Raw genomic sequence first — 13,476 nt, forward strand, 5'->3', positions numbered from 1 at the left:
ATGAATCTGAAAAGACAAACCACAGAACAGTTATGCCCATTTCATTTTCTTTATCTTCCTTAGTAAACCTCTATTTGTATTCCTTTGGTGTTACCAATCAAAACTTGAAGTCTCTGTAAGCTTTCCCACATTTAGAAAAACTTACGTTGTACAAACGTACATAAAATGTCTGTATACACTACACTGACTTTTGAAATCCTGCAACTTGAGTACACCACCTGCATTTTAACAGTAGATTTTGTTTCAGTATCTGTAATAAGACTGTATGTCAGCTCCCAGAGAGAGCTACAATTGTCTAATAAACAGTTACATCAATGATCAAATCCCATAACGAAATTTCAAAGTATGGTGGACCTCGTCTAGAAATAATTTTCTGATCTTAGGGGTTAGAACGGTGATCTTATTTCAACAGAACACATTAGGGGCATATATCAATCTACAGTATTTCCAGCTCAAAACAAATGCAAAAGATGCATCTTCACATATAGTAGTATGTTTAAAAATGTCGGAAATGTCAACCACTTACATACTTTCATATTATCCCTAATTAATACAAATTGCAATTAATTTCACATTTAGTAAAACATATTGCTGCCCAAAATAAGGACTATAATTTTTATCAGCAATTATTATTACTGATGTATCAACACAATTATTTAAATTCAATGTATATAGAGGCAGAATCCATGCAAGCATTTACAGTTTTTGTTCCCTCTGTGCTTCTTCCCTAATTTTTGTGGCTTGGAGCTCCTCCAGATGCTGTCTCTGACTTTGTGGTTTTGTATTTAAGATCCCATCTCCTGATTCATAGCATTGCTTGATTGACAAACAGATTCAGATATGAAAACAGTTACCTGTATATAATCTATGTCTGATAGCTGCACTGCTAAGTTTTCCATTTGTGGTGAACCTACTGTTTCAGATTTTACCCATTTCTTGAGTCTCTGAGTCACTGTGTTTACTGAGCTATTCAATAACTGGTGGCATATGTGATCTCCACACTGCAAGCTGCACTTCAGATTCAGAGGATTTTCCTTTTTTTCATCCCCCTTCATAAACTAAATTATTTAAAAAACAACACAGGGTTTTGTATTTCTAAACTGATGTGCCTCCTAATTGAATGCAGAACACTTTCAAACTATTTTCCATTAGAGGCCCACTTTTTTCTGCTTTTAATGCACAGTATAATACCTTCGTTGGTAGATTAAAATTGTTTGACTAGAACTAAAACCTATTATTATATGCTTTTTTAGCGGTTTTGTCTTGTATAATGTAGGATGAATTATGTAAAACATACCAAACAGGATACTCTACAAGCTGCTACTTGCATGCTGCAAACAATCACAGTTTCACTGATAGACTGGGACTTAGCATCTTAAAATTCTTGTGGAAATCAAGTGCATTTTAAGTATTGGGTTTGATTATTTAATCAGACAACTTGCATTTTGCCCTGGCTAATTTGGAAGGCTGATAATATTTTACTCATAAAATAATTGTGCACCTGTTGTGATGGAAACCTATTCAAACAAATCTTAATAGACATGAGGATTCATTCCCAACATGAGTGTATTAGCCTCTCATTACTGCTATCTACGGGGCAACAAATTTTAAACAGCTATTGAGCAGGCTCAGCTTAATCTTGTATAACTCTTAAAGAACATTTATGACAACATGACTAACATTAAACTTTGTTAATTCATATCGATACAGACCAAGGTAAATATTAGGATATGTGGGTCAAACTAGCAGTAATTTAAAGAAAAAAAGGGTAAGAAAGAAAAAAAAAAAATAATAACAGGATTTCAGTGTGAGAGCTAATGACAAAGAACCATTTCTGATCAAGGTGCCTGGGTACAAATCTATTGGTTTTATTAACACAGAGGGTAATACCTATGATGAACTCATGGAATCAGGGCAGGCTATGTCCTTAATAGATTTCTATTTCTGTTTCCTCTGTTCAGACAAATTTCCTATGGAAACTGTTTCAGTATAGCTCTCTCAATTTGCTTTACAATTCGTATATTCATATTAATTGATGAGACTTCATCTTTTTAGTGTTTTTTAAAATTTTCTCCATTGGCAAATCATGCCAGAACCAAAAAAAGTTGGAGGGAGTGGAAAAGAGAGAAATTATTTACTTCAATCCAAAATAAATACCCGCGGGAGAGACAAAGGGGAGACAGTGAATTGAGGCTAATTCACTCACCAGGTAAGAGGGCGGTATCATGAATGACCTGATTGGAGCAAGGGGATCCTGATTAGCCTGAAATCACTTTAATGTTGGCAGGAGGAGGTGAAAACAAGGAAAATGAGCCCAGTTTGGCTAGATCTGCCCTTCGGCAGAAAACTGTCAGATGTCATTGGTCAGATCTGAAGTGAGGTGACACAGTTAGACAAATCAAGACCTCTTGAAAAAAATACTGAGAGTTAACCTCTTCCAAAGGGTCAACTTGTTTAGAGAGGACAAGGAGAACCCTTCTTGTATTTCTTCTTCTATTCCTCATTGAGCTTAGGCTTTTGAGGCAGTGGCTGTGTCAGGTTGCATATTATGTTCTTGCTATTTTCACTTGCATGTGAGTTTCCCAAATGTGCTCGTACTTCATTTTTTCTGAGTACTAATGCTATGTCCCTTAAGTTTTACAGATGACATTTCCGAGCCATCTCTGGGTCCACAGTTTGTAAAGTTCCCAGTAAGGTATTTTTACATATCTCTTTAGAAAAAAAATCTGAGATTTTTGATATCATCAGGATGCTCTCATTACCACACAACATCTGCACATCAAGACCCCACTTCAAGACAGTGAGTCTGGGAAATCAGAAAGGGAGTTTAAAACCAGCTGAGGTGAAAAGCATTGCCACAAAGGTTCTCATTAATCGGTGCCAAAGTTTGATGTTGCTCAGAACAGGGATATTTTGTGCAAAAGCATTCCAAATTAACTGCACAGAAGGGTGATGAGAGTGACCAAAGCGCAGAACAGCTTTCATATAAGGAATAAATAAATATATTTTTACTTTTCAACCTGGAACTGAATGTAGTGTAACAGAGAAGATGAACAGGGAACAACCATTCCCTGTCCGTTATAATACAAGATCTAGGGGACACCTACAAGGTACTAGGTTCAAATATACAGCATATTGTTAACTGCTGAGCTTATCCCCACAGACTTTCCAGCTGTCTACTAAAGGGTTCAAAAGCAACTGGACATGTTCATAGATGATAATTCTATCAAGGGCCATTAAACCTGAATGTACCACTTCTGAATCAAGAAGCCCGTTAATCATATTTTGTGGGAAATTGGAAGAGTATATTGAGGAAATATTACTGTATGTTTGCCCTTTCCTTACACCCTTCCCCAGGTTGCTCAGTATCCATAGAGACAGAACACTACAGGGTAGTATGTTCTTTATATCTGGCACTTAAATCAAAGATTTCCTTAATATGAAAATCCTGTAACAAAAGACTGATAAAGTACATCTACAGGTTTCCACAGAATCTAAATCGATCAGAAAATTTCAGTCCTTTCAGTACTGTGTCTATATGCATCTTTCTAGATAAATGCTTACATTCATTAATTTGTTAGAATTTGACTTTATGTATCTACAGCAACAAAAAGCCAAAAGCACTGAAACACGATGAACCACAAGAAATGGAGCTTCCACTCTTGTTTGAGCAGTGCAAACTCCTCCATATGCACTTGCTTTTTCATATGAAGTTGTCTTTAGTAGGAGTTTTATTTTGCAAAAGTTAAGGAACTTCATTGGTGACTAAGCTGGGACTTGAGTTAAAAGGGAATTTGCCACTGACATCCACTGTCAAAAGAGAAGGCCTTAAGTTCCAAGTAGTGATAGGCTTCTTCAACATAGAAGCCTTTGAACTACAGTTAAAGACTCTGTATTTATTAAAGAAAACAGTTACTGATATAATGAAAATTTAAAAAATATATATACAATACCAAAACAACCTACCAACAGAAAAAAATGCCAAATTTTCAAAGAAAAAGTGAAGAAAACCTACTTGTAATTTTTAGTTTATATTCAACCCTTTCTCTGCTAAAAAGTTAAATGGCATTTGAAAATAAACTCTTTTTAATACCATACATTTTCTTGACACTATTTGTACCAATGAAGAATGAATCAAATTCCAGAAGGCAGTTTTTCTAATGTGCCCAGTAAATGTATTGCTGTTTCAAGTTCCTTATTATTAGCATCTTTATCCTTCTTATTTCTTTTTCTCATGAACAGTTGATACTATTTCTTAGTACACTACTTGGGACACACTTCCACAGAACACAGCATATAAGTGAGCTGTCCCATTGATTTCAGCATAGTACAGAGTTCATATATTTAGCCCTGAATTGTTAAGCTTAGAAACATATACTGGTCAGGTAAAAAATATATACATATATGAGATTGCAGTAAGTAACAAATTAATTGTGTGCCAGGAAATATACTGCATGCCTCCTGGTTGATATTATTTATAAAATGTATTCAACAATATGGAGAACTTGATTGATGTGAAAGGTTGATTACAATGTAATTTATAGTTGTGGAGTTTTAAGAAGTAGGAGCGGTAATAGTCATTAACTTTTAACATTAGAAGCAGGCATGATTGTGATAGGTGCCACTGAAATATGACCCTCCGACCAAAAGACCAGAGCAACAAAAATGTTTACTCGGGGGGGTTTTTTGCGCTAAGTACAGCTTCAATCCTGCCAAGACTTACATGTACATAATTTAAACAATAGCACTATGTACAGTGAGCAGCCCCATTCATTTCCACAGAACTACTCTCTGCACAGTTCGGGGAATGTCTATTTAAATCCAGAATCTGGAGAAAAGTATTTCATATCAAAAAAAGTCAAGATGACATAAGACCATACAGTTTAATCTAGTTCACGCTAGTGATTAGTCTAACTAATTAGTATCTTAATCATAAAAAATAAATACAAGGGGGCATGGTAAGTTTAACCAAAATATTTTTCTTTTGGAATCCATTACCTTCTTCAAGCAAATCAGACTAAGAGTATGCAAACATTAACTGTGGAAAGCGCTTATGAAATATTCAGTCATTCAGATGTCAAGGTACCACTTAATTTAGAAGGTCAGCTTAGACCTGGAAATGTAGCTTTTGTAACACATTACACAAAATGCCAATGACTTGAGAAATGGCAAAACAGAAATATCTCTCTGATTTGGAGAGCTACAACATAAAGCTAAACATATCACTTCATCAGGTCATGGTAATAAATACATTATGAGAAACCTTTATAGCCTGTGGTATATGTCTAATCAGGACCAATTTCGAAAGGATTTGGGTGTAGGGGTTCTGGGTTGCATTGTTTTGTTACGTTTTGTTGGATGCTTCCATTGGTTTCCCTAATTGGAACCAGTTGATCTTTTTTGCTGTGTGTTGATTTTTTAAATCCTAGCAGTTAACAATGATTCTAATGTATCATAACACTTTAGGCCTTAATCATATAGTGGGGCTTTTGCTTGTAGCTTTTGTTTGAGTTTTAATTAAGAAGACTTTGTGTCTCAAAGCCTAAGCTGGGTTTTTAATTGCTAGTATGTATATCACACAGACTTCAAAAGAAATAAAATATGTTTATAACAGAGAGCACAAAGGAGAGCTTTGGAATGTCTATAGCCATACAGAGTGACCTAATAAAAAACCTCTGAGTGCCTCTGTGATATAAGACTTATATATATTTATTTATACATATTTATAAGGCAGACTGTTATATACCATTAGAATTCATGAGAAAGAAAATTCAGCAATTATACTGAGAAATAATTACTGCAAATCTAGACTACAGTGTTGGTCAGGGCTACAGGAAAACATCAGATTTACTTTCCTCAAAATGGTCTTCACATTTGATATAGTGCACCAAGAAACACCCAGAAGCTTATCTGTGAAGACAAATTTTATAAAATGGAAGCAAAAATAGCATTTTAAAATGTTTTGTAAATCATGCATATTTTAAGAAAAAAATGTAATTCACTGTAAGAACACAGAAACCATAACTTTCTCAAGGATTCATTCATGCAGAGCTCTCTCCAAGACTATTCCAGAAATGGATAGTGTTAAATTACTAGATTCAAACAGTTGTGCCTCACTGTTCTCTTCCAGTCATTAATGCACACACAAAAAATGCTCCTAGAAAACACCTCTTTCCATCTCTCCTGTGTTCTAATACCAGGGAAAAATGTCATGTTCCATATTGTTTATACTGTATCTTATAAGGAGACTATCAAGTGGGTGAAGTTTCTTCGTTTTACTAAACTGAACATTTCCTAGGAAACAGGCATGTTGCCTCCTGCCTATCCAAATATTTTGAGGCCATTAAATATGTACATGTCACATGAAATAGTTTTAGGTTCTTTTTAATAAAGTAGCAAATATAAAAGTGGAAGGAATAAGCACAAGAAACATAACGCAAACAGCCTTCTGTATTGGATAAAGCTATGGACATCAATCACTATCCTTCCCAAAATAGAGTATACTGTACAAAGACAGCATGTGACATTCAAGTCACAATGCCTATAAATATAGATAGTTCCAGTTGTAAACACCACCAATGGAAGCCAGAGAACTAACCTGCAACACAGTAGCCGGTGACCCAGGAGTCACTCTTCTCTAAGACTGCTAGACCAGTTCTGACCCTTTCATGATAACATCATTGCTTAAGTTACTTAAAGACTGACCTTTCTTATTTGATCTTCAAAGACCCTGCATGCTGAGAAAGACCATTGCGGGCTAGTTCAGTAGGACAACTGCCTGATGCATGCAAGACTATGCTATTCCAGAGATTTATATTTGGAACAGAAACAGAAAACTTAAAACAGACTCTGTATAGTGATAAATGATGCTACTCTGCCTAGCTGTGGCTGCTGAAGAAAACTAGATAACTGAGCAACAGAAATGCATGCAGCGAGGGAGGGTGAGGACAGAGCTCTGTGCACCCAAATATCTGGAAATTTAGAAAAGAGTCCTGCACCACTTTGTTTATTCAAATGCAGGATAACAAAAATTAGAATGAAAAGTATTTCCTTATCTTATTTTTTATACAAAAAACCAACCCTGCAAAAGCCAGACATAAGCCTAACAAATTGCTTGTATACCTTAAATAAATATATTTGCATGCACACACTGGCAAATAGCATACAATCAAATGATTTGCATGGGCAGCTGTGGGGTTTTTTCCAGGTGAGCAGGTCATTTAACTCTGCTCAACTGCTTCATAGACCTTTGAAAATTTGACCTATGTGTTTCATTTATAAACATATCAAATGAACGAGCAGACTTATTTAACCACTGGAATTTGACTACAAAGCATTCTGCCAAATGCTCCTCTGAGTTTCATGCAACCTCCCTGAAGTCAATGGCTTGTTTGGCTGGAATTCAAGGAAGAATCTGGACCATTATCAATAACTGAAATCCTAATAAAGAAACTCAGAAAAAGCAGTTTTACAAATGAAGCACACTATGCAAGAGTAATTGTGAACAGGAGCAATCCCACTTAGAGAAAAAATAAATGATTCACTCTTTGTTACTTTTGTATTGGCTTCTATTGTTTGAATTAATAGATATAGTTTATAATTATATCTTGATTAACACTATTGTGTTCTAAATATAGAAGGTAAAGCAAGAAAATACCATTTTTATTTGTTTCTCTCAGCCAATTATCTTTTCTTCTCGTCTATGTGCTTCCCAAACATGAATAGAAACAGTTTGTGTCAGTGGTACATTTTTTTTCTGCTTTCATCCTTTTTTCTGGCACTGATTCTTAGTGAACTGCCTTCCCACAACCAAGATGCTAGTCTTTCACTGAAGGGGGGAGGGTTGTAGCTGTGCAGACACAGAGGAAGAGTATGTGCTCAGGTTATCCTTAGCAAGTACAACGCCTTCTCTCTAAAATAAACAACTCCCAGTAACAGTCAGTGCAAAGAGCAGTTCCTCACAGAACCACACCTCACTTTCTTATAATCAAGATTTTTTCCCTAATGACCTCATTTATTTATTTTTACTGCATCGCTTCATGTCTTTAAGTTAGGCTCTTCAGTAATAGGAGCAGAAAGTCTGCACAAAAGCCAAAATATCAGCCAGTTAAATAGATTGATTTAGAATCTAATGGAAATTAAGGAAAAAGATATTTGACCTCCCAAAGATGACACATTTTCAAAAGTAGTTCTTTCAGACCTCAGCATGCCCTGCCAGTTACCTAACTGGAAATTCATTCAGCTCTATGAAAATGAACGTCATGATTTGGAAATCTACCCCCTTGAACACTGAAAATATTTTTTTTAAAGTATGCTTCTTTGGCAGATTAAAAATTCTCTCTGGTTCCCCTACTTTGCTTTATTTCCTTCTTGTAATCTGGTTTTCATGCTGCCCTGGGCTAGATTGTTGGGTTGTTTTTTTTCTTTCTGAGATGATTTAAGGCACACAAATGCTAATATGAGTTAATACCAGGCTATTAGGTTGAGAGCGATTTTATCAGCTAGGAGCTAGCCAGCCTGGAGACAGTGGCTAGGCCACTGGCTTGGGAGCCCAAAGGAAAGGAGTCCTACTTCAGACCTGCCACTACTCCTGCTATGTAACTCTGCACCTTGTTTTCTTCTTCTGTAAAATGACAACTAATGTCTTTGTCAAGAGGTTTGAATACTGTAAGTGTAAAGCACAACATAACAGCAACCATCATTTATCTTCCATGCTTGTGTATGCTTTTTTGTATTTTTGCCTGTTCATGACAAATGTCAAATGCAGTTGCAGTAGCAAAGGTTCAGTATTACGTCTTGCTGGAAGTCAACTAGTAGCGGAGAGGAATACTGCAGACATTAAGACCACTTAAGGATAGGTTTCTAGGGATAAGACACAGGAAGTGAGCTGTGGAAACTAACTGAATGACTGGCAACACATAAATCCAGTGAGCCTAATCAGGTGATCCTTTTTATACAGCTAATAGGCTATACCCCCAGAAAAGGTAGTTGAGCGAGTTGAAAATTATTCCAAATCTGAGTGAGAATGCTTTGTACATAGATGAGAAAAGGGTTAGGAGCGAGAACTCTACCCGTTCACTCTGCAGTGAATATATATACTAAGAAAATAGGAATAACATAAATCCAGAAAAACAAACTTTGTTTTTTTATAAATGAAAGCTCATGAAAAAGCTTTTTGTGCCATATAAAAGAATAAAGAACATTATTCTGCATTGTTAGAGATCCCACCTCTTTTAATTTTGATTCACTAATAGCATTCAAGTAGTTTCTATTTAAAGACTAAGTAGCTATATTGTGCAATTAATGGACAAACTAGCATTCAATGTTTTCCACACTGTTAAGAGACAATACAGCTTTAAATAGAATGTGATTTCAAGACATAATTTTGTTGGATTTTATTACAGTCAATTTTAACATGTTTCTGTAAAACCGCTTACTATATTTCTACCACTGACGTTACACTGACTTCTTACCTGCCTAATATGTACACATTGTCATAATTCCACCAAAAAAATCCAACAGGAGAATCCAACAGATTTTGGTCCTGAATCAGCTGAAGGAACCAATTATAACTGACTTATTATAAAGGGCTAATCTTTCATCTGTTTGTATAATTAAAAAAATGAACTATCTTAAGTTTTCCTGGTGGAAATGTAAAACCCTAAGCATCAACTTTCATCAAACAGTATCTTTCTTTTTTTTTTTTTTTACACTAGTAAAGATTTATTAATATGATGTACATGATTCTTTGTTTCCACGTATTTGTAGTTGTTATTTAATAAAATCATATCAGAAGAGAGATAAATCTTAGGTACCTTGTGTACTCCTCAAACTTGCCTTTATGACCCCTTCTCACAGCACAAAAAAACACCTTTTTAATTTGTTGCTTAATCAATAACACTGAATTTCTTCTCACTAAGAAAATCCATGGAAGAATTGATGGCTAGGGAAAAACACTTCAAATTTTCTACATAGTACTTAATTGTCAAGAGAATTCCACTCTTACTAGATTGCTGGTTCAACACATCTTGGAAATACTGGAAAGTACTTTCTATATATGCAATAAAACTTGCACTGGTTTCAGTAGGTCCCGAATTTCATCCAGAGCTGCTCTTTCTCAGCAGGAATAGCATGAATATAAACAAACTTCTCCCCCCCCAATTTTGAATCAAAGATTTAGAACAGTAATCACACAATTACCCCCTTCTATAACCTGAAAGCAGTTTCTACATATAGTTTATGCAACTGGGAAGAAACAGTACCATGTTTTCAAGACGTTTCTTCCTCTTCCTCTGGTCACAGAGATCCATAGCTAATGTCAATGAACTAATGTAACTAACCTGGTGTTTGCGATAACATCCTTGATACTGCTTATAACTGATTGTGACATACTCTAATTTATTCATTTGGCAGACACATCCATCATCTCAAAGATAAACATTAAAAAACAGGGTGAGTTGACTGGAAAGAGGAAAGCACCCTCTAGTTATGATTGTTATTTCTTTTATTTTTTCTGAACTCTAAAAAATCCTCAATCCTGTTTTTAAAATATATGCAAACATTTAAAAGTTGATCTAGTGAGATACCTTTAATTTCTCCAAGGAGATCACTTGTATTTAATTTTTCCATCTTCTCCTTCCAGTCTTTAGAAAGTAGCTTTTCCATGCAGGATGAATCTATTTTTAAAAAAAAAAAAAAAAAGAAAGAAAAAAAAGAAGAATGATCAAATATATTCTCACACATCAGGAAAACAGGTGCCACTTCCATTTTAAAACTGTTCTCCCTGTTCTAGTTGGACCATAGTTTCAAAGGGAAATGAACTTGTAGCCAAACAGAGTTCTCATTTAACTGCATTTTAAATCCAAAGTAATTCCACCGAGGTTAATGGAGTTACTATGGATTTAACAAGGGTCTAATTGAAAGAAAAACTTCGTTCAGGATTTATGCATGCTAACTGCCAATTTACATGCATAGATTGCCAATGTATATACAAATTCTGTCTTTTTCATTTGAGAATGATTGTACACTCGAAATTATACATGAAGATTTAGAAGCTTTTTTGGAAATTTGGCACACAGTGACATCTGAAACCCATTTTTATACCCATGTCAATGCAAAAGTTATTCATATAATGTCTCCATGGAATTCATGAAAGCTCTCTACATATTGGATGTTCACAGTATCAGAAATTTTCTCAGTACACTATAAACAACATGCAATGATTAGAAGATATGCTTTCATAATTTGAAGTTCAGAATACATTTCAAATCTTTGCCCCAGTCTGGGAGGCCTTCCATAGGCAGAACTGTCACTGAAGTCATTTACACTTAGGAGAAAGGAGGAGACTGGCCTTAGTAAGTTTCATATAATCAGTCCCCAATTCCACTAGAATATTTGATATTGAGCGTGACAGACTTCAATAAAATCTAAAGGTTTTTTCAGTTCCTAAATTAAACTAATTGTCTCTGAAGTCTAAATTATACATAACCTTCCAGATAACTTACAAAAGGTGATTTTTAAGACAGGAATTCTTATGGATGGTGTTGTGATCCAGAGTTTTATGACTTTAAGAACCACAATTCAGATTTATAAACAATTATCAAGAAAATTTTACACACAATTGAACACTTATTTTCCCTTCCCAGTTAGTAACAACAGAATCTCCGTTAAACATTGTGCATTTACTTTCATTGGTAGACAGACTCATCAACCATGTCTATGCTAAACTCCTTGGAAACCCCTAGGCCCAGTTTAGCAAGATATCAAAAACATTATTTAAATGAAACTCTATTTCTAAGATGAATCTTTGCAAAGAGCCTTCATTATAAGACCACATATCCCTCTGGGTGGTGCCGAGCACGTTGTTTCTTAGAGCATACACTGGGAATAGACATGCACCTTAGATTGTTAGAAACTCTCATAGCAAGCTGCCGTTTGTGTTAGAAGGAGATCAGTTTATACAATGATTTCTAAATAAATAATAATGTTCCAAATTTTGACAACATTTGCACTGATCCCACTCCAGTCATTTAAGAATTAACGCTGGGGTGTACAAGAAGGCGGAATTCAGCCTAACATATCTTCTGCTGAATTACTGGCAGATTAAGGCCAAATCATGGCTCAAATTCTCATGTCAGCAGTCCCACCAGAAGCACTCACACAAGTGAAAACAAAAGCAAAAAGCCCAGATTAAGAATGGCAACACAGATCGCATCAATGCAACAGGTAACAGTTTGTTCCACCTCAGAGGATTCTAAAAATGCTCAGAGGGAGGAGAAGCATTCAAAGAGGTCACAAAAGGAGGAGTTAAAGGTTTAAGGGGAAGCTTAAGGAAGAAAAAGGTCATATGGCCAATCACATTTTAGGGTGCAAGTAGTTTCAGCCTAAGAATTCACATTAACATCACTCATTTGAAACAAACAAACAAAGAAACAAACAAACAAAAAAAATCAAAACCAGTTGAAAGCCAACCAAACTGTAACTACCAAAAGATCAAAGATCAGGTTTTAACTGCAACACGTTTTTACCATGCAAGCTTCCATGGAAAGACAAGACAGCTCGTAAATGTTTTTGAAGTAATATTTCAGTAGAAAAGCTAATTTATTTACTAATCACATCTTTCTATGAAAGAGACAAAATTAAGGAGCTGTACGTTGCAATAGGCAGTGTTAAAATACTTCTTATATAATAACAATTTACTTTTTACAATAACAGGCACTTATTACTTTTATGAGTTCTGGCCTGATAATAGAAGAATCAAGAAATAACCATCAATTATCAATAGAACATTATAATTTGTCCTTTTTTGTGATATCATCATTAGTTTAAAAAGATGTTTCTGTGTTTCTCCCCTGCCAAAATTTCAGACCCCTCATCCCTGAAAAAAAAGAGCTTTAGAGTTTTATTTTGATGTTTGCTATAGGTTATGTATTCTACTGCTTTTTAACTAAGATATTTTCCTCAGTTCATACAAAGAAGGAAAAACATTTAAATTTAAAAAAAAGAAACAATTAGAATATCACAGGAGCTGATAAAATACTTTCCTCAAAAGCACTTGCTTTATTTCTTCTCTTACTGTTCTTAAGAACACTATCCGTAGTGTTCTTACATTACATAAGGGCAAAACCCACATTTTTAAAGACAGACTGAGAAAGAACTGGAATGGAAAAAAGGTCTGTGTGTCTTCTTTTTGATATAATCACATTGCTAGTTACAATTTTTATCTCTATAAATGACTGAAAAATTCCTTAAGAAACATTTCTTTAAACACCCCTATCTCATTCAAACTCTATGTTATAGATCTGACCACACTATAGCTACTGTACTTTGTTACCAGGAAGATTACGAAAACACACAATGAGCCTTTTAATAAACTTTTTTATAATATTGTGGAAATAGCTCTTTTGAAATTCCTGTAAATTTTCAATTAGCAGGTTTAATTGCATCATTTTTAGAATTTAAAATAATGATATGTGT

The 13,476-nt window shown here is 34.9% G+C and overlaps 1 protein-coding gene across 10 annotated transcripts in view; it reads right to left on the minus strand.

The window, feature by feature from the left end:
* Positions 1-13,476, minus strand: part of SOX6 (SRY-box transcription factor 6) — a 378,993-nt gene that overhangs the window by 167,516 nt on the left and 198,001 nt on the right. For all 10 annotated transcript variants that reach the window (XM_072864495.1, XM_072864498.1, XM_072864499.1 and 7 more), the window contains one exon: positions 10,587-10,676. In XM_072864495.1, coding sequence (XP_072720596.1) covers positions 10,587-10,676 — 90 coding nt within the window. The remainder of the gene's footprint in view (positions 1-10,586; positions 10,677-13,476) is intronic.

This window comes from Ciconia boyciana, chromosome 6, assembly GCF_034638445.1.
Source record: "Ciconia boyciana chromosome 6, ASM3463844v1, whole genome shotgun sequence".
Lineage (NCBI taxonomy): Eukaryota > Metazoa > Chordata > Aves > Ciconiiformes > Ciconiidae > Ciconia > Ciconia boyciana.